At 50.5% G+C, this 21027-nt stretch overlaps 2 protein-coding genes and 1 long non-coding RNA gene across 4 annotated transcripts; 2 read left to right on the forward strand and 1 right to left on the reverse strand.

The window, feature by feature from the left end:
* The first annotated feature begins 5 nt into the window (after window positions 1–5).
* On the forward strand, window positions 6–5668 carry RPS5 (ribosomal protein S5). Of its 2 annotated transcripts, none has more exons than XM_072760480.1 (6): window positions 6–136; window positions 876–984; window positions 3970–4305; window positions 4465–4593; window positions 5368–5466; window positions 5548–5668. In XM_072760480.1, the coding sequence occupies exons 2-6, from the start codon at window positions 877–879 to the stop codon at window positions 5614–5616; spliced, it is 741 nt and encodes a 246-aa protein (XP_072616581.1). In that variant the 5' UTR covers window positions 6–136; window position 876; the 3' UTR covers window positions 5617–5668. The 2 variants fall into 2 exon arrangements, with proteins under 2 accessions (XP_072616581.1, XP_025840250.1); XM_025984465.2 differs by having other exon boundaries at window positions 4096–4305.
* A 1507-nt stretch (window positions 5669–7175) lies between these two features.
* RNF225 (ring finger protein 225) lies at window positions 7176–8177 on the forward strand. Its single transcript, XM_025984472.2, has one exon. The coding sequence runs from the start codon at window positions 7176–7178 to the stop codon at window positions 8175–8177; it is 1002 nt and encodes a 333-aa protein (XP_025840257.2).
* Window positions 8178–16263: 8086 nt separating this feature from the next.
* LOC112908853 (uncharacterized) lies at window positions 16264–17656 on the reverse strand. The gene is made up of 2 exons (XR_003232995.2): window positions 17285–17656; window positions 16264–17163 (listed from the first exon to the last, which is right to left on the reverse strand). It is a non-coding gene; the product is annotated as an uncharacterized lncRNA (long non-coding RNA).
* Window positions 17657–21027: the final 3371 nt, after the last annotated feature.

Raw genomic sequence — 21027 nt, forward strand, 5'->3', positions numbered from 1 at the left:
CGGGTCGTCCCCACTGACCCGGAAGTTTTCACCCTAGTTAAAAGCTTCGGCCCGCGATTCGCGGTCTCTTCCTGTCTGTGCCACGGCGGCGCGTGGTGCACGCGGTTCGATTGTGACGGCCCGGCTGCGTTTTCAGGTGAGGCCGTCGCTGGGTCGGGATCCGAGGAGTGATTCAGGGTCTTCTGGGGAGCCATGAGGGACCCCCGAGGCCCGGGGCTTCCCTTCGGGGGCTTCCTCTTTCTCCGGAAAATGCGCTGAGGGACGCGAAGGCGCCGGAAAGTTAGGCTTTCCTTGGTGCCCCGCCACCCGTGTAGCTTTGCCCCACAGCGGGGCTCGGGAATACCGGTTTGGTTCCTGCAATCGTGCGTCGATATAGGAAGTTTCCGTTATTCCTAGGTAGTTGATGCACTCTGGCCTGTACGCGCTTTTCTCTTGAGTATCTCCTAGTAGTCCCTAGTATCTCCTTGGAGTCGGGCACGCACCGTAGCCTTTGCCTTGATTCGCGTAGTGGTCCTTGATGGCAGGTTAGCGTTTCCATTTTATTCAAGAGGAAGCAGAGTCTAAAGCCCGGCTCTTCGTTAATGTCATGGCTGGGATTTGATCTCAGGCGGATGCAGTGTTGGGGTATTTGGCATCTCCTTTCGAGATCTAGTCCCTGCCGCAGCAGTTGACCCGGGCCTGCCAGACGTTGGTCCTCGGGGTCCTTGCTGAAAAAGACGTGCTTCTTGCTTACATTAAGTGGTTTTTCTAGGACTAAGATAGATGGACCCAGATGTTTACAGCCTTTCTTGGTTCCACATAATTTCCTAGTTTACAGCGCGTGGGCCAGCCTCACAATTGGGGTTTATCTGGGCTCTGACAATTTGTGTTCCTAGGATGACCGAGTGGGAGACAGCTGCACCAGCAGTGGCGGAGACCCCTGACATCAAGCTCTTTGGGAAATGGAGCACTGATGATGTTCAGATCAATGACATTTCTTTGCAGGTGAGGGGGGGTGTGGTGGTTGTGCTCCCCAGTTAGGGGTTTTGGGACACACATGAAATCTTTCAGGGGAGGTCACTTGGAACTTGTAGCACCCACCAGTCCATTTCTTCCTTGTGATTTGCTCATCAGTTGCTACACAAGGTGGTTCCTTTCTCAGTGGTAACATCACATCCCACGGGGTTTTTGGGTGCATGTTCTGTTTCTTCTCTTTGTGGTTGTTTGTTTTTGTTAAGATTTATTTATTTGAGAGAGAATGGGGGTGGGGTGGGCAGAAGGAGAGAGTTTCCAAGCAGATTTCCCTGTGGGAGAGAAGCCCGACTTGGGGCTTGGTCCCACAACCCATGAGATCTTGACTTGATCTGAACCCAAGAGTTGCACGCTTAACCAACTGAGCCTCCCAGCTGCCCCGATTTTGGGTTTTTTTGTTGTTGTTTGTTGCTGCTGTTTTGTTTTGGATCATTCTTTTGCATGTGGAGATCCAGTTGCCCCAGCCCTATTTGGTTTTTGTTTTTGGAGTTTTGTGCATTTTAGTTAGCAAATATAGGCTATAAGCTGTCTAACTTAAATCTTTTATACATTGTATAAATGTATCTCAACACCACTATTTGTTGAAATTAATATTTCCCCTATTGAATGTCTTGGGATCCTTGTTGAAAATAAGTTGAGCATAGATACGTGGATTTATGTCTGGACTCTGAATTCTTTTCTATTGGTCTATAAAGCTATCCTTAAGCCAGTACCACAGTCTTGATTTACTGTAGCTTTTTAATAGGTTTTGAAATCAGGAATCTGTGGAAGTCCTCCCAGTTTATCATAATCCCTAGTTAAGTGTTTTACACTGGGCCTCATTAGAACTTTTATGGGCCCTTCATTAAAAAGAAATAAATAGGGGCAGCCCCAGTGGCCCAGCGGTTTAGCACTGCCTTCGGCCTGGGGTGTGATCCTAGAGACCCGGGATTCCCACGTCAGGCTCCCTTCCTGGAGCCTGCTTCTCCCACTGCCTCTGTCTGCCTCTCTCTGTGTCATGAATAAATAAATAAAAATCTTAAAAAAAAAAAAAAAAGAAATTACATTTGTGGTTGCTTTGGTATAAAGACAAAGTTTGGATTGGATAGAGTTTTCCCTTTTTAATGTTTTGTTTATTCATGAGAGAGAAACATAGGCAGAGGGAAGTCTGATGCGGGACTCGATCCTAGGACCCCAGGATCACGACCTGAGCTAAAGGCAGACACTCAAACACTGAGCCCACAGGTGCCCGTCTTTTTGTCTTTTTTTTGGTTGTTGTTGTTTTTTTTTATTTTTTACTTTTTCATTTTAAAAGAAATTAGGACATTTTTTGTTGTCTCTAAACACACCGTGGGGGATCCCTGGATGGCTCAGCCGTTTAGCGCCTGACTTTGGCCCAGGGCATGATCCTGGAGTCCCAGGATCGATTCCCGCATTAGGGTCCCTGCCTTGAGCCTGCTTCACCTCCCTCTGCCTGTGCCTCTGCCTCTATCTCTCATGAATAAATAAATACAATCTTTAAAAAAAAAAAAGCCTCTATTTCTAAAAAATAAAAATATACCGTGGGGGTCAAGGCACTATGCCTAGTGGAAGATTCAGTCTTGCTTTTTACCCTGGATAGTTTGTAGATCTGTTTCCTTCATGGCTTTGTTCAGCAACGTCCACAAACTTAGAAGGGCCAGGTGGTGAATATTTTAGACTTTGTAAATCACGTATAGTCTCTCTCACATATGTGTTTGTGTCCTTAGTTTTTTTGTGTGCAACCTTTTAAAAGTGTAAAAAAATTTTTTTTCATTTTTCCCTAGTGCTCTCTTAGGGCCTGGGGAAGCAGAAGTCAAAATTGTGCCAGAATTCTCTTATCTTGGAAGATGTGCAAGGCTCTACTGCAGAGCTGGACAGTTTAACCAAACCCTGCCAAGACATTTGGTGTTTGTGGTTTTTCCTGCCCGGTGTAAAGCCCTGCATGGAGATTTATCTACTTGCCTATTTGTGCAGGTGGTTTTCTCCAGGGTAGACCCCGGGCTGTCATTCTAATATCAGAATTGTGTTCCTTTTCTGTTGTTCCTTGTGTTTTAGAAATACATTGTGTGTGGGGCCTCTCGTGTTAAATGATAGAATGACGTCTGGGTGTATTTCACAGTGGAACAGTTGACAGTAGTCCTCTTCACATACATGTAGTTTCTCTGATTCCAAAACCCCCATAACATTTTGGTATTTTCTAGGGAAATAATGTATATATAGGAAGGGTTATTGGATAATTCTTCTAGAACAGTGGTTCTCTGGAGTGATTTCCCTCACCCCTCTTAGGTGACACTTGGCAATGTCTGGATACAGTTTTGGGGCGCTAAAACTGAGGGCTGGGATGCCTGGGTGGCTCAGCGGTTAAAGCCTCTGCCTTTGGCTCAGGTCGTGATCCTGGAGACCCGGGATTGAGTCCCACATCAGGCTCCCTGCATGGAGCCTGCTTCTCCCTCTGCCTCCATCTCTGCCTCTCTGTGTCTCTCATGAATAAATAAATAAAAATTAAAAATAAAATAAAACTGAGGGCTGCTATTAGCATAATGGATGTTGCTAAACATTCTCCAGTGTACAGGACAGCAAGTTACCTGATTGATTGATTGATTCATTTATTTTTTTTTTTTTTAAGATTTTATTTACCCATGAGAGACACAGAGCGAGAGAAGCAGAGGCACAGGCAGAAGGAAAAGCAGGTTCCATGCAGGGAGCCGGACATGAGACCGGATCCTGGGACTCCAGGATCACGCCCTGGGCCAAAGGCAGGCACTAAACCCGCTGAGCCACTCCGGGATCCCGAGTTACCTGATTTAAAATGTCCATAGTGTAGAGTTTGAGGAACACTTAAAGCTGAGATTCTGAGCTATGATTGTGGTTCTCCATGGCCCTCCCTCCCATTATAAAGGAAGTGTTCTTTTTACTGACTTGATATTCACTTGTTAGAATATTACTTTTTTATGGCAGGCAGGGCCCTCACAGTCAAGCGACCACAGGTGGATGGGGCTATCCAGAGTGGGTGCTCATTCCTTCTGGTTTCTGGCCATCCTGCTCCTGATCATGGTCCTCCATCCCCTCTCCCTGCTGCCCCAGGACTACATTGCAGTGAAGGAGAAGTATGCCAAGTACCTGCCCCACAGTGCAGGCCGCTATGCAGCCAAGCGCTTCCGTAAGGCACAGTGCCCCATTGTGGAGCGCCTGACCAACTCAATGATGATGCATGGCCGTAACAATGGCAAGAAGCTCATGACTGTGCGCATTGTCAAGCATGCCTTCGAGATCATCCATCTGCTCACTGGTGAGGTAGGGCTCTGAGACCTGATGAGGCACAGAATGCCTTTAGTATACCCTAAAGCCGGTAGCTGCCCTGTGCTGTGCATGACAGGGTCCACTGGGTTTTAGGTATAAGGAGATGGGGAGGGATGTGAACTGGATGTTAGGTTCATGGCTGCCTTCTCCTAGAACCCCCTGCAGGTCCTGGTGAATGCCATTATTAACAGTGGTCCCCGGGAGGACTCAACCCGCATTGGGCGAGCTGGAACAGTGAGGCGTCAGGCTGTCGATGTGTCCCCCCTACGCCGTGTGAATCAGGTAGGCCTGAGGCTTTTTAGCACACACATGAATGGGCAGGAATAGCCACTGGGCCCTGGTGTGGGTCTGCTTGCAGCAGAAACTCGGACAAGGGACAGTTTATCCTGCCTGTTGTGTTTTACCTGGAGTGTCCTTTCCTCCAGGAAGCCTTCCTGCATTTCCATCATGTTCAGGAGAAGTTCTGGTTCTGGCCCCTCTCCTGAGCAACATTTGCCTGAGGCACAGTTTCATTTGATTGTTTATTTTTACATACAGTGTGTGGGTATGTATTTTTTTTATGCAGACCTTTTGAGGATTAGTTGTAGGCATTCTAACCATTTTAAGACTTCCTTGGATATCTCCTAAGAACAAGGATATTCTGTCCCCGCCCATCACTCAAGGTATTTAACAGCGATAAAATTATCTCATGTTCTGTCACTGAAGCTGTCCCCAGTATACCCTTTATAGTTGTCCATTTTCAATCAAGGGTCCAGGTCAAGAGCACACACTGCATTGGATTTCCCTACAGTGGCAGGTCTTAAATCTGTAATCAGGGACCCAGCTTCAGCTTCTGTGTCTACCCTCGGTTTTGTGGCCCTTATTCTGATCCCAAATCTGGCAGCATTTCACCTGGGGAACCTGTGGGCTCCTCCTATGTTGTCCTGTGTCATTGGGCCAGTGGATGGTAATATGATATCCAGTCTTTGTTAGGGGCACAGGGTACTGGAGGACACCAGCCCTATCTAGTTTGGGGGCATCCCCTGTCCCCAGGCTTAGCTGACCTGTGTTCCCTAGGCCATTTGGCTGCTGTGCACAGGTGCCCGTGAGGCCGCCTTCCGGAACATCAAGACTATTGCTGAGTGCCTAGCAGATGAGCTCATCAATGCAGCCAAGGTGAGTAAAGACACTGGGGTGGCAGCCATTTCAAGAGGAGGCTTCTCCAACATTCAGAATTAACCATCTATCTCCTTGCAGGGCTCTTCCAATTCCTATGCTATCAAGAAGAAGGATGAGCTGGAACGTGTGGCCAAGTCTAACCGTTGATCACCTGGCTGTGGCTTCAATAAACCTGTCTGCCCTTGGGGCAGCTCACCCACTTGTGCCAGTGTCTGTCCTTGTGGGGCTCTGGGAGCTAGAGTGGGGATGGCCCCAGTGTCCTGAGGAGCTGCCTACATTTCTGACATGTCTTTTGGTCTGTGGGAACCCGGGTTCACTAGGGAAATACTCTGCTCAGAAAGCACCACTGACTCAGAACCATGGCAGCCTGGGATGCAGGCCTGGTCACCTGTAGTGTTCCAGCAGGTGTTGGAAATGAGAGGGGTGGGGTTGTCCTGTGTATATGTCACTCTAGTCTGTGGAAGGACTTGATGTTTATCCAGGAGATCTGGGTGGCAACCCACCATTCTGAGTGGCATGTATCAGCCCCAGGAAGAGGCACCTAAGGCCGCTGGTCTGGCAGGGGCCAGCTCTGTCCAGTCCACTGTGGGGTCTGCCCACCTTCCACCCCAGAACTCCAGTGATTCCTCTGCTCTGGCTAGGTTCCCCCAGGGGATCCAGGCTGCCTCTTGTGTAATCATGACTGCAGCCTGACCCTCGGTATCCCACAGACCCACTGCCACACCAGAATCATCTGATTCCACCAGTGGCTTAGAAGTGGATTCATGACATGTTGGAAGACTGGGGGGTGGGGGAGAGTGTTACTGCCCACCCATGGGGCCAGACTCCCTGGCTTGTCCACCTATGCCATCCATCACCATTCTGCTGCCCCCGACATCCGGCCAAGGTCAGGCTTGGTGTTCATCCTGGAGGGACCTGTCTTAGGGGTGGGCCCAGGCAGTCAGACAAGTCTGACAGGTACCTTGGGAACCTGGGATCTGGAGGGAGTGGTACCAAGGCAGCACCCTCTTGCAGGGAGGGGCACCTAGAATGTAGCTGCTCATAGGCAGAGGACTGGGGTCAGAACTGGCAGAGACTTGCCAGCCAGAGGGAGAAGCACCAACAGGTAGGAAGGGCCGGAAAGCCAACTGGGGTCTGTCATTGTCCAGTGGGGGACCTCTGGCTTCCATCATTGCTCCGTGCTGTTGGGCTCCAGTCCTGAGGCTTGGATGTCCTGTCCATCTGCTCCTCCCGGAATCTTGTATATATACGCCCCCAGAGTCTAACTAGTTCTCTTGGAGGTTCCTATCTTTGCTCTTTGTTCTCTCCTTGTTGGATCCTCCACATTGTTTCTCTGGGGCCCTTCCTGGTAACAGGTACTCCATTTTCCTCCCTGCCGTTCTCCCTCACCCCAAGTCTGTAGCTTAGGACCTACCATGCCCCCTGGGTCCTTGCCCCCAGTCCTCTGTCCTCCCATCTCTTCCACCACCACCCCACCCCCTCCATCCTGATTCCTCCTTGACTTCTACATGGACACACTGCTTCTCTCTGTGCTAGTCACTGTTCCCATCCTCTTTGCTCCTGGGTTCTACAAGGCTTCTCTGGAAGCCGCCGATCTGAGTTGGGCCATCCCCTCCAGAGTCCAGCCACCGACCCTCCGCAGACCCTCCTCCCTTCCCTCCGCCTCCTTCCCTGGCTGACGGCCTGTCCTCTCAGGTTCCGTCCAGATGCCCTGCCCTCGGCCACCGTGGCTCCGCCGCCCCCGGACCCCTCAGGGCTCAAGCCCCAGCTCCCCGAGCTCACTCTCCGCGACCCGCTCCCCCAGCAGGGAGGGGGGCGAGGACGACGACGGCGAGGAGGAAGAAGGGGACAGCAGCCCAGGCTTGGGCCCCATCCTGCCCTCCGCGTCTCCAGTGGAGTGTCTCATTTGCGTGTCTCCCTTCGACGGGGTGTTCAAGTTGCCTAAGTGCCTGGATTGCGGCCACGTCTTCTGTCTCGAGTGCCTGGCTCGCCTGTCCCTGGCCACGGCGGGGGGCGGCGACGCGGTGGCCTGTCCGGTGTGCCGCGCACCCACGCGCCTGGCTCCGCGTCGAGGGCTGCCCGCTCTGCCCACGCAGCCAGGCCTGCTGCCCCGGGATGCGCACGTGCCGCCGCCGCGCCAGGGCTCCGTGCGCTTTGACCGCCGCCGCGGCCTGCTCTACCTGCGGCCGCCGCCGCCCCCGCCTGGGCCGCGCAAGTTCCGCGCAGCGCGCCCGCCGCCGCCTCCGCCGCCACTGCGCCTCGGCCGCCCACTGTCTCGCCGCCTCTCCTGGACCAGCCCGGCCTGGGCCTTCAACGCGGCCGTGGCGCTGGCGGTGCTGGTGGCGGCGGGCCTCGTCGTCTCTGGCGTCTACATCTTCTTCCTCATCCCGCACGCCACCTCCTCTGGTCCCGCACGGCCCCAGCTCGTGGCGCTCGCCCCGGCGTCCGGGTTCTCCTGGTTCCCGCCACAGCCCACAACGGGGACACCCTGGACCCCTGCCTGGACACCGCGCCCTGTGGGCCCCGACCAGGACCCTGCCCTGCCCGGGGCTGCGGAAGACGTGCTGGAGCCTGAGGGGGTCTCCGAGGACACAGCCAAGGTCCAGGGAACTCTGGACAGGCCCCCGGATGGCCTGTGGGGGGCAGAGGGTGAATCCGGCAGGGCCCCGCGGGGCTGGAGCAGGAGGAGGGTGTGGGGGCCACAGTAAACGCATCTGTGCTGCAGGTCCTGTCTCCAGGCCTGGGGACCTCCCTGTCCTCCTGGTGGGGCCCTGCCAGGATCACTTGCCATGATCCTAGAGGAGGCCTCAGCACGGTGCATTGAAAGCGCTCACTTCTATGAGGGAGGCCTAGAGGGAACATTCCAGGCATCATCACCACGGAGCAGGGACCCTCCCAAGGAGCAACCCTGCCTTCATTCCCAGAAGGGCCCTCTGGGAGCACCCATGACCCCAGTCAATATGGGCATCCAGCTGAGGCAACCCTGACCCCCATCTTTGAAAAGGTCCTGCTGGGAGGCACTCCTAAACCAGGTCTCCATGAGGGTCCAGTTGGGAGTACCCTTGATACTCATCTCAGGGACTCCAGCTGGGATGCCCCTCTGACCAACGTCCAACATCCTGCAGGTACCCTGCTAGAGGCACCATCAGGCCCTACAGAGTCCTACTGAGTGCACCCCCAGTCATCATCAGGCCCATAGGGGAGCATCCTTAGCTAGCAACTAGGGCTGAAGGCTCTGATTTACTCATCCTTTGACCTCACTACAGGTCCTGTCTTTGGTGGCAAAGCCGCTACTGCTGCTGGTCTCTAGTGATATCTCACTGCCTGGCCTACTGCAGTCCCCACCCCTGCCAAGGCTGTGGAGTTCTTTTCCACTCTGCTGCATGCAGATTGGGTCTGGGTGGGATCCAGCTGTTTCCATGCTGGTCCTGGGTTGTCTCTCTGCACTCGTGGCTGGGGCTTGGGCTTGGAGGGACAGGGGTGGCCTGGCCAGGGCTGAGGAGGGACACATAGGGTCTAAGCCTCAAAGTAGCCTCTACTATTGCCTTGGCCCACAGCTTCTGGGATCCTCCCAGCTATGCTGTGGGGCAGTTTTGGTCACCAAGGCTCAAAGACGCCTAGATTGCCCTCTGGGTCAGTGCCACATGATTTGGGGAGTGGGTGCTCCTGGGCTGCTAGGAGACATTCTGGCCTCTCTTCCTAGATGCTGGAACCCGCGTCACTCCCATTTCCACTCATTAATTTCTTAGGGTCAGTTATTGCACCTCCTCTTCCCATCAACCTTTTTGGCAGCCCTATTGTTCCCCTAGGTGAAGCCTCAGCCCTGGGCAGCAGCCTACAGGGAGGGCGGTTCTTGGGCTCCTATCCTCCTCTCAGAAGCCTTCCTGGGTTAGTCATTACAGGGTAGATAGCTGTCATCCTCAACACAAACTGAACAGTTCTGTTTCCCCCCAGGCTCTGGAGCCCACATCCTGTCTCACTTCATCCAAAGTCAGGGTTCTGTGCATAGTGGGTAGGAATCCAGCATTTTCCAGAGATAAAGGTTACTTCCATGGGCTGGAGTCTCGTTTGATTTGTTTACATGTGTGTCCTCAGTGCCTGGCATACAGGGGGTGCCAAATAGTTTTCTCGGGAGTGACAGCATTGCAGGTGACCAAGAGACAGCCTGGGAATGCCTGTGGGCACTCTCGGCTTAGCTAGCTTGTAGACACCCTGATCTAAGCATGTCAGTGGAGCTCCTTTTGATGGGAGCTGCTGCTTTCAGGTGGGAAGCCAGAGGGACATCAGGACATCCAAGGAAGTGTCTTCCCAGACCAGTTCTTGTCCCACATCTAGGTTCCAGTGTCATCCACAGGGGCTGAGACCAGTGTGCTGGGTCACTGGGCAGCCATAGCCCAGCTCATACAGTGAGGGGACTTGGTCAGGCAGGAGCAGGGTTGGTGGTCTGTATTAGTTTTCTCTGACTCCCTTAACAAATTACCACCAAGTTCTTTGGAACAACACACATTAATTATCTTATAGTTCTGCAGGTCAAGAGTCGAAATCATTTTTACCTGGCTAAAGTCAAGTGTCATCCGGGCTAGTTCCTCTGGAGGCTCCAGGAGAGAATTTCTTTTCATCTTCTAGAGGTGCATTCCTTGGCTTCTTCCTCTATCTTCATTTTTTTTTTAAAGATTTTATTTATTTATCCATGAGAGGCAGAGAGAGAGAGGCAGAGGGAGAAGCAGGCTCCATGCAAGGAGCCCGATGCGGTTCTCGATCCCAGGACTCCAGGATCAGGCCCTGGGCCGAAGGTGGGCGCCAAACCACTGAGCTACTCAGCGATCCCCGTCTATCTTCATATTTTATTTTTATTTTTTAAAGTAATCTCTGCACCCTGTGGGGCTTAAACGCACAATCCCAAGATCAGGAGTCAGCCAGACATCCTGTCTTCCTCTATCTTCAAAGGCAGCAGCACATCTTCAAAGCTCTGACTGTCCTGCTTCTCTCATTCACTTATAAGGACACTGTGATTACATTGAGTCCACCTCAATGATCCAGGATAATTTCCCCAGAGCAACATCTTAATTTAATCACATCTGCAAAGTACATTTTGCCATTTAAGGTAGCAGATTCATAGATTTTGGGGATTAGGATCTGGCTATCTTTGGGGGCCATTATGCAGCTTACCATAGGATCTCAGATATTCCTCTTCTTGTCCCTTCCTTCCTCCATGCCAGGCTAGGAGAGAGAGTGGGGAGGAGTTGGGCCCAGCCAGGGAAGTCAGAAGGGGACCCTTAGCTGGTGGTACACAGAAGGGAGAGAGAAAATGCTCTCTGAGGATGTTCAAGAAAGGCTGCCTGGAAGGAGAGCTGTATCTTTGAAATAGCTGGCATCAAGGCAGAGGGACCTGGGGCAGTAAGGTGGTGGCTGAGGGCAGTGGGCAGAGCTGCCCTGTCCTAACTAGCTTCCTCCTAGGAGCTAGGGAAAATACGGCTTCTCTATTCTCCCAACTGGGAGTCTGAGGCCTCAGTTTCTCCTTTCTCCCCCCTTAAAATGAGGCTGATGACAGATTTCGGGGGTCCTGAACATTCCTGTCTGCTAATTACTATGTCGATGCCTGCTCACCCACTGCCTATGAGCAAAGGGGCTTCCCAAAATCACCTGGGGGCCAGGATGATGGGGGAACTCCTCCTCACCCTTTGGCCACCCAGAGCTCTGCCCTCCCAGCCCTCTGTCTGCCCACGTCATCCCTGCAGCACAACCACCCCTCCTCTGCTGCAGGCCTGATCCTCCTCCTGGTCCTAGTGCCTGTGAATACCCAGAGAGGCAGAATCAACCTCAGTGCCTGACATGGTGCAGGAGATGCCAGACTTTAGTTCTCTATTCTGTAAAATGGGTGACAATAAACACTTAACTTGCAAGGAAAATTAGTTAATCTACAAGTATTTATTGAGCACCTTCTGTATACCAAGGGTGCACTGGGGCATCTCAGGAACAAGGAGGGCCCTCACATGACAGATGACATCCAGAAAGCTGAGCAGAGGGGCCATCATCTTGGCCACACTGCCTTCCGTGTCAAAGTCATGGAGCCCCCAACCTTCCCCAGGTCCTCCCTAGCCCCCAACCTTCCCCAGGTTCTCCCTTAGCTCTCCCCTCTCCCTGCACCCAGAGGGACACCACATGATCCAGTCTACAGGGATCAGGCCAGCCTTTCCTCATGAGAGTCAAAGAGGTGACTGCCCACACCACACTGGTCCTAGCTGTCAGGGCATCTTGTGTTGAGGCCAACAGAATAAGGGCCATGGAGGGCCCTCACTAGACCCTGAGAGTGGCAGTGTCCAGATTAACATATGGGGAAACTGAGGCTGTCAGGCTAGGCAGGGCATGGATTCAAACCAGAACCAGAGAGTTTTCTGCAAACTACCTTCTCCCCTCAACTCCACGTCCTGGAGGGGCAGCCTTGTTTTTTTTCTCCTGCTCCCCCCAGCCCTGCAGTCAAAGTTCTCTCTCCATAAGTGGAGGCTTCCCTCCTCACTAACACCTGCACACAAACTAGGGGGCCTTGGGGGAACTTGTAGCAATCCTGGGTGGGGGCTACTTGAGTGTCCTCAGGACATGGCAATGGGCTTCCTTTAGAGCAAGTGAGCCAAGAGAGAACAAAGCCGAAGAAGACACAGTGCCTTTTATGATCTCATCTCAGAAGTCACATTCTATCATCTCCCCCAGATGCTATTGGATACCATATTCTCAGACTGAGTGTGTGAATGAATACAAGATCATGAGACACGGTGGTCATTTTGAAGGCCAGAACTCTACTAAAGTGGAGTCGCCAGCACAGTCCTCTGTCTTCTTTAGCCAAGCAGGCCTGTGCCACTTCTTGGACCTGCTCTCTCAAGAGAGAGTCCCAGGCCTTTGGTTCAGGATGAATCCCCAGGTCACCTTTTTTGTGAGTGTGGGTGAGGCAAGGAAGAAGCAGCCAAGTAGGGAGTATGTTAGAACCAAGGAGAGAAAGGGCTTCATTCTTACCTGTCTCCAGGCCCCCCAATTTTTTTTTAAAGATTTTATTTGACAGATAGAGTGAGAGTGCACAAGTAGGGAGAGCAGCAGGCAGGAGAAACAGGCTCCTCACTGAGCAGAGAGCCTGATGCAGATCTCCATCCCAGAACCCTGGGATCATGACCTGAGCCAAAGGCAGATGCCTAACCGACTGAGCCACCCAGGCCCACCAAGGCCCCCAAATCTTAAGGAAGAGAGGAAACATGGAGCCATGGGTGTTGGTGGAAGGATGTGTGTCAAGAGTGATGGCATTAGAACAGTTGACTCTTTTCCTGGCCTCTTGCCCCCTGATGTTAGAGGACTGGGATTGAAACATTGTGGTTCTGACCTGGACAAACAACCTTCCTGCAGCTATCTCTAGTATTTCTGTATCACCGCTGGGTGAGTGCAGGCAGGGTGGCAGCAGATGGCACAGATGCTAGGGACCAGGTGGCCTGTTGCTGAATGTGTTAGAAATCAGAAATCTGTGCAGGAAACTGGATAAGCTGCCCTTACTCTTTGCTGTCTGATGCCAGCTGGCATGGATTCCGGAACCTAGTGAGGCACCGAGGCGGCTTGTTTCTGTAGTGGAAGCATGACTCATCCAGTACCTACCCTGTCCCACAGCCTTGGTGAGCCACTGCAGTCAGCCCTGTCCACTGTACTACCATGCATTAATATGGCACCTAACAAGAGTGGTTTGTGTATACTATATGTTGGCAAATTGATTTTAATTTTAAAAATGTAATAAAAATATATTATCTATAGAACTTTACAGAAAAAAAGAGACCAATAATCATCAGAAGGTATTCTGAAAATGGCATTTCTGAAAGGCTTGCAGTATGCTTTAATCTCCTGGCATGAGGGTCATTTTTGACATAAAGGTTTTATTGTAGGCTCAAAACTTTTGTTGGAAAATAATTTTTTACTATGTCAATAAAATCATTATGAAGTCACCCACCTCCAAAAAAAGAGTGTTTTTGTATACCTGGAGCCTTGATCTACATAGGCCAACTATGCCAACAAAGTGATTTAGGTGGGCCCTTCAGGCCATGCTGCATTGGTTTGGTCTCTGGAGGAGCCAGAGACTGAGAAACTAAGTCAGTTACATGGGTGCTGCATGCCTTCCTTACTGTTTCCCAAAAAAATCCTGGACACCAAGGCTTGGGTGAGTGTACTTGGTGGCAACAGTCAATATGTGTTGTCATATATATCATGCCCTGGGCTGAAGACATAGGCTGAAGTCTTAAATTACTCATGGCTCTTGATTTTGATATCCAGTGTGGCCCAGAAACAAGTGCCCTTCCCTGAGTGGTTGTGTGCACATTGTCTGAAAAGCATTCTTCCTCTCTGAACTAGGCTGGAGTTTGGTTCTGACTCAGCTGGCTCTGGGTGGTCCCTACTCCAAGAACTTGCCTCATCATAACAGATGGCCCCTCCCTTGCCAAGAGACCAACTCAGAGCTTATTGCTCCACCAGTTCTGGACTCCACCCCAGGCTAAGCAAAAAGCTCTGTGGTGGGCAGAATAAGGCCCCCCAAATATATCCATGTCTTCATTCCTAGAATCTGTGAATGTTATCTTATATGGCAGAAGAAACTTTGCAGATGTGACTAAGGATCTTAAAATAGGAAAAAAAAAATAGGGAAATTATCCTAGATTACTTGTGTGGGGCTTCAATGCAAGTACAAGTATCCCTCAAGAGGGAGGCAGAGGAGTCTGAGAAAGAGATGTGACAGGAAAACAAAGATTGGAGTAATGTGGCCACAAGTTGAGACATGCTAGCAACCACCAGAAAGTGGAACAGGCAAGGAACAGATTCTCCCCTAGAGACTCTGGAGGGTGTATGGCCCTGCTGACACCCTGATTTTGTACTTCTAGTCTCCACAACTGTCAGACAATAAATTTCTGTTGTATTAAGCCACCCAGTTTGTGGTATTTTGTTACAGCATCCCTAGAGAATGAATACATCCATCTTTACACCTTCAACTCTCTTGTCACTTCTGCTCTAACTTCTGTCCTTGGCTGGCCCTGCTTCTGCCCCACCTCTCTGTCCACCTCTTACTGGATCCTCTCACCATTCCCTCTTCAGTGCTCTTCAGTGTTGGTCTCCACTTAATGTATTATGAGACAGAACATATGCTTAAATAGTCCTTGAATACTGGCTACTCTGTTATAATTAGATTTTCCTGGGCCTGAACATACTCTTCTGCATAATATTGACAGATTTCTAACGGCTTTGCTGAAACCCGTTTGTAGAAGTGTGTGTGGAGAATCTGCCTTTTCCCATGTTCTATACTTCAACCTTTATCTTCATCCCTCAGGAGGCCTCCTCCATTCTCTGATCTTGCACAGCAGCCTCTCAACCTGATTTGAACCTCCTCGATGGGCTTATTTTTGGTGTCACACATTTGTGATGGGACTGTCCCTCCCACCAAAGTCAACAGGCATTTTGCCAGCATTTTATCATTGTCAGCTTGTTGGCATCAAGTGGAGGATAAGGAAGCACCTTTCAAGCAGGGTGTTTCTATAGAAGGAGTGTCACAAGTCCTCAAGGGGGGGGGGGGTAGGGGTCCTTCTACCCAGAAGACCCACCCTGTGACATATGGAATCTAGCTTTGAAGATATTTTTACACCTAGCTGAGCATCAAGGAACAGTCCTTAGGGTACCTGGGTGGCTCAGTGGTTGAGCGTCTGCCTTCCACTCAGGTTGTGATTCTGAGGTCCTGGGATTGATTTCTGCATCAGGCTCCCTGCTTCTCCCTCTGCCTGTGTCTCTGCCTCTCTCTCTCTCATGAATAAATAAAAACCTTAAAAAAACAATAAAAAATAAAAAATAAAAAATAAAAAAAATAAAAATAAAAGAACAATCCTTGGATAGGAACCATGCATAAAAAAAAAAAAAAAAAAGGAACCATGCATATATGGGGGGTGTGGGAGAGGCTTTTAGTTCAGTGCAAAATTTTACCATTCTTAAATAATAATAATAATAATAATAATAATAATAATAATAATAAATAATGGTGTTGATAACCAAGACAGTAATGAAGTAGTAACACTCACTGAGAGTTTACTAAATTCCAAGAAGCATGGTTTTTTGGTTATTTATTTTATTTAAATTCAATTTGCCAACATATAGTATAACACCCAGCCAAGCATCATGGTTTACCTGTAGTGCTTTTTTAGTGCTAACACCCTGCAGATCAGTCCCAGAGATGAAGAGGCTAAAGATAGAGGTTCCAGAGCTAGATGCTCTGTGCCCTTGGACAAATAATTTTTTTGTGTTTCCTTAGCAGCCCTTAACAGGGCAAATATCACATGCTTCCATGGTGTTCAAGAGGCTTGAAGTGATATAGGTAAAAGACAGGGCAGTGACTAGCAGAACTCAACTTGTGGTTGTTAACTACTATCTCTGTATTTCAGATGGGGACACCAGGGCTCAAAGGTCCAACTTCTTGACTCAGGTGACCCTTGTCCCCAGTGTAATTATGCTTGGAGCGGGAATTTGAACTTGGGGTTATAGAACTATTATGTGTGCAGAACTTTACTATACTTATTTCATGACCAATTTAGTAACTAATGGATTTACCAAACAATTAGCATTTTTAAACATTGAACAATCAAAATTCCTAAATAACTACTAGTGGGATGAGTGAAAAATAAAAACTTAGGGATTTAAAAAACTAGTTGTATCCATGTTTAAATACCAATTGCATCCCATTCATAGGTGTTTTATCAATTGAAATGAAACCTATGTTCACAGACCAGCATGCAAATATTCATAGCAATAAATTTATTTTTAAAAATGGAAGCAGGGGATTCCTGGGTGGCTCAGCGGTTTAGCACCTGCCTTCGGCTCAGGGCCTGATCCTGGAGTCTGAGGATCGAGTCCCACGTCGGGCTCCCAGCATGGAGCCTGCTTCTCCCTCTGCCTGTGTCTCTGCCTCTCTCTCTCTCTCTCTCTGTTTATAATGATAAATAAATAAATAAATCTTTAAGAAATGGAAGCAACTCCAATATCTCTTACTAGGACAGATAGATACAACGTGGTGCATCCATAAAATGGAATCCTATTAAGCCATCAGAAGCAAAAAATAAAAATAAAAAAAATAAAAATAATTGACATATATGCAAAACACATCGGTAAAAATCTGGAAAACATGAAGGTAAGTGAAAGAAGCCAGGGAAGAATGACAAACTAATATTCCATTTATTCATTTTTTCTAACATTTTATTTTTAAATCATCTCTATACCTACTGTGGGGTTCCAGCTAACAATCGGGAGATCAAGAGTCACATGCCTTACCAACTGAGCCAGCCAGGTGCCCCTCTAAGATTCCATTTATACAAATTCTAGAAAATACAGGATTATATTTTTCCACATTGGCTGTACTTATAAGGTGAGAATTTTCTGAGTCCAAACAGGAAAACATGTGGGGGCATTTATGATTTAAGTCTTTCTTCTCTGGTTGCATGTATAAAACTCTCCTCTGATGTGAACCTGCTGTAGACTTCAGAGGTGGGAGACAAGACTGAAGACCTTCCGATACTCCTTATGCACATGAGATTTTGCTCCACTGTGAATTCCTAGTAGTAAATGAGACTTGGTTCTCTCTAAGGCCTTTCCATAAGCCATGCCCTTAGAGGGAGAGTCTTCCACGTCCATTCTCAGGATGTTCTGCAAAAGGAAATGTCGAAGTCTCAACTGCCAGAGACAAGTATAATACCGAGCAGTGGGAAGGGCCCAGGACCATCCACACCTCTGCCCACATCCAACTGTCAATTTTTCTTCCCCACACCTTTTCCTGCAGCCCAGGTTCCCGGGGCCGTTAGTCCTCAGCTGCTCAATGGCAGGGCGGAAGCATCCGGGGCGGCCTCGGGCACTTGTCGCCTTCTGCGGAGGCCGCGGAGGGAGGACACCACCGCGCGGTTAAGTCGCACAGCCCCGGGGCTGTCGGGTCGCGGTCGCCAGGGTTCCGGGGGGGCGAAACATTGTCCGCGGTAAAGGTGCATACATGTCATGGCGGGATCCCCCATTCCGGCTCCTGTGCTGTCCCCGATCCCGATTCCGCCGGTTAGGGGGCCCTTCTGGAGGCCGCCCGGGACCCGGCGACCCCGGACAGAAGCGAACATCTTTCGGAAGTGGACCTGAACTAACAACCCTCCGAAGCGGACGGCGGAAGTCCTGCCCCAGCAACCGTTCTGGAAACGCCTTGTCCTGAGCTCTCATTGGCCAGCGCCGCGACGTCGTCGCAGTGTCTTCTGGGTAGCGTAGTTCCCGCCACGGGGTTCCGCGAGGGGTAGGGGCTGAGTCCTCTGGGTGATATACAAACTATGTGAGGGCAGGGCCCGTGATCTTATCTTTGCCGAGCCGTGAGCATCCAGTACGGGCTCCGTCTCTCTGAGACTCGTCCCGACTATGGGACGAGCGGCCTTTCACAGAGGTATCCGCCCAGGCCGCGCGCTCTCCCCAGCCTCCTCAACGGTCCTCCATCCCCGCTGCCCCGGCCAGCGGCACCCTGGGCCCTGTAGGCTTTTTACTCAGGAGGGGGTGGGGACTAAGGCCCAGACTGCGACGGTCAGTCTGAGGTCATCTGTCTGCTGGCAGGGCTGGGGTGGGGTCTGCTGACACGCGGGACCCACCCAAGTGTCTGCCTTTCAGCGTGCAGCTCCGCCCCCGGGGTCCAATGGCGGTTGAGTGGAGGGCATCCCCTTGGCCCTCACTCACTCAGACCCGGTATGTGGATATCTGCTTCCTGAGACTCTTCCTCCTCCCCACCGCCTTCACCTCCCTGCCCTTATTACTAGGGCTTCGGGAGTCCACATGTGGCCCATAATCCAGCGGTTATATGCAAGTTTCCCGTATCTGTCAGTCAATGCAATGTGCTATGGAAAGTGTTAAAGACCCAGGAACCAGGAAATGCATGGTAGTGAGCCTGAGCTGGGAGTGTTCAGGGAACCACAAGTCCCACTTAGGTCTTCTGGGACAGTGAGCAGGGGCAGGAATCAGGCCTGGAATGGATCTAGACCTCTGTTCTGAGGGTGCTGGGGACCATAGCAGATTTAGGGTAGAGAAGGGAGATGATCTGACTCAGGTTTTGGAGGCTCCCTCTGGCTACAAGGGAAGAACAGATTGTGCTGGAAGAAGGCCCATGAGAGGCTACTGGTGATGTGTAGCTGCACCAAGATGACAATGGAGATGGCAAAGGTGCTGGTGCTCTGTATCTGTTACTTAAGTAGGACCAGCCCAATTGCTGGATGTGAGACCGTGAGAGACACTGACCTATCAAGGAGTAGCCTAGGCGATTGGACTCAGTGGTTTGATGGATGGAAGATCTGTCAACAGTTGTGGTAGGTGATGGCTAGAGCAGGTCCCAGGGACAAGATCTGGGGTGTGGTTTTGGAGAGTACTCTTCAATGGAGGCACTGTGTAAGCACCCGGATGCACAGCTCTAGAGTTCTGCAGGATCAGGGCTAGAAGCACCAAAGAGTGGCACTAGAGAGTGGGATTAGGAACACTTTGGGATGGATAAAGGATGGTGATGAATGCCGGGAGGACTTGTGGAAAGGGAGGCTGGGGGCTAAGAAGGACCTTCTAACAATGCAGTTGGAAGGTGGTGGTAGGTGTCACTAAGGCACTGTGAAGTCTGGGCCTATGTTAGCAGGAATGAAAAGGGAGAGTGGCAGAGTGGCTAAGGCTCCTGACGGACAAGTGGACCTGGGGTATAGCCTGTGGCATGGCAGTGATGGACGTAGGGGGTAAGTGGCCCTGGGGTTGGGCTGATTAAACTGTCTATGGGCTCACTAGGCTTTTATATCTGCCTTCTTTGGGGTCTGAGGATTTTCATTCAGAGTTGCAGAGGCATTCAATGGCAGATGGGGGTCACCTGGGAGACAGGCAATGTCCCAGGCCCAGTGGGCCGGACTCTGAATGTCCTCCAAACGGGAGAGGAGGATCGTGGCAAGTGAGAAGACACCCTGTGCAAAGACAGAGTTGAAGGAAGTCCAGGGTCCTAGAGGTCAGTTGTAGTTCTGCATGGCTGAATACTGCAGCTAGGAACAGGGCCAGGTAGGAAGCTTTTAAGGCAGGGCAGGAGGGTGCCTGTGGCAGTGGGCCATTGGAGGTATAAGCAGGCTGGAACAGGATAGGATTGTGGTCGCTATGCCACACACTCTCAGGACACCACATGGAGAGTGGCATATGGGGAGGACAGGGAGGACAGGGAGAGTGGCATATGCCAATTGGGTGAACTGGTGAGGTTGTGCTTGAATGGTGTGAGTATGGAACTATGAAAATGCTGAATGTGTTATGTACCTGATAGATGGCAGGGCCAACTGAAGGGCCTTGGGAGCAGGTATCTGGCCCTAAGGGAGAATGGTGAGTGTAGGTTTAGTCGCATCTGAGAGGTGTGGTGTGAGGGACACAGAGGGAATGGGCTGGAGGAGAAGGGGTGAGGCCTGTGTGCCTGGACCAGAATATAGATGGTATCCATCCTGTTGTTGCTGTGGGATGGATACAGACTCCAATAGTAACATGAGCAGAAAGGCATCAATGGCATTGTGACCTTGGTATTCTCTCTGAGGTAGATTTCTAAGGGGTAAAGGGAGCATCGGAATATGGTGGTGGTGGGGGAGGTTGGGCTTCTGGGAAAATAGGATGACAGTGAGAGATATGATAGTACTCTTCCATATCAAAGGCTTGAATGTGTCCTTTTGGTTGGTTTTTCTTTTTCTTTTTTTTAACGATTTTATTTATTTATTCATGAGAGACACGGAGAGGCAGAGACATAGGCAGAGGGAGAAGCAGGCTCCCTCTGGGGAGCCCGATGCAGAACTTGATCCCAGGATCCCAGGATAACAACCTGAGCCAAAGACAGATGCTCAACCACTGAGCCACCCACGTGCTCCTTGGTTGGCTTTTCTACCCAATCATCAGCCCCTAGGATCATCTGAACCCATCACTGCAGGGTCAGGTGATGTTTGAGGGTGTGGCCATATATTTCTCCCAAGAAGAGTGGAGGCTTCTCAATGTAATTTAGAGACATCTATACCATGGTGTGACGTTGGAACACTTTGAGCTCATTAGCTCTCTGGGTAAGTCCTTTACAACCTCCCACGGTATACTGACCACCCTCTCTACATTTTCCCACTGGAAGTTCTGTCTATCCCAAAGCTGGATCACAGGGGCTGTTTCCTTCCCAGGTTCTCTATAGTGGGTGCTGTGAGTGCTGTGGTTGGTGTGGGCATACTCTTCATGCACTCATCAAGCAGTTCTATGAGTAGCCCCAATAGATCTTACCTCAAGACTTCATAGAGTAGAGTTTGGGGGCCAAGTATTTCACAGGTATCCAAATGATCCCACAAATCTTGGCCTATCTCCAGCTTGGTGGCCCAGCTGAAGTCCTGGCCCCTTCGTGCTACAAATTTGCCCTCTTCCTCTGCAAGTCTTTGTGCAGGACTGCTCATGTCCTAGGCAAAGCTTGATCTTACATATTATTTCCATTTAATGTTAGATTTCTGGCTATGTGGGCCAGACAATTCA

The sequence above is a fragment of the Vulpes vulpes genome, chromosome 1 (assembly GCF_048418805.1).
Source record: "Vulpes vulpes isolate BD-2025 chromosome 1, VulVul3, whole genome shotgun sequence".
NCBI lineage: Eukaryota > Metazoa > Chordata > Mammalia > Carnivora > Canidae > Vulpes > Vulpes vulpes.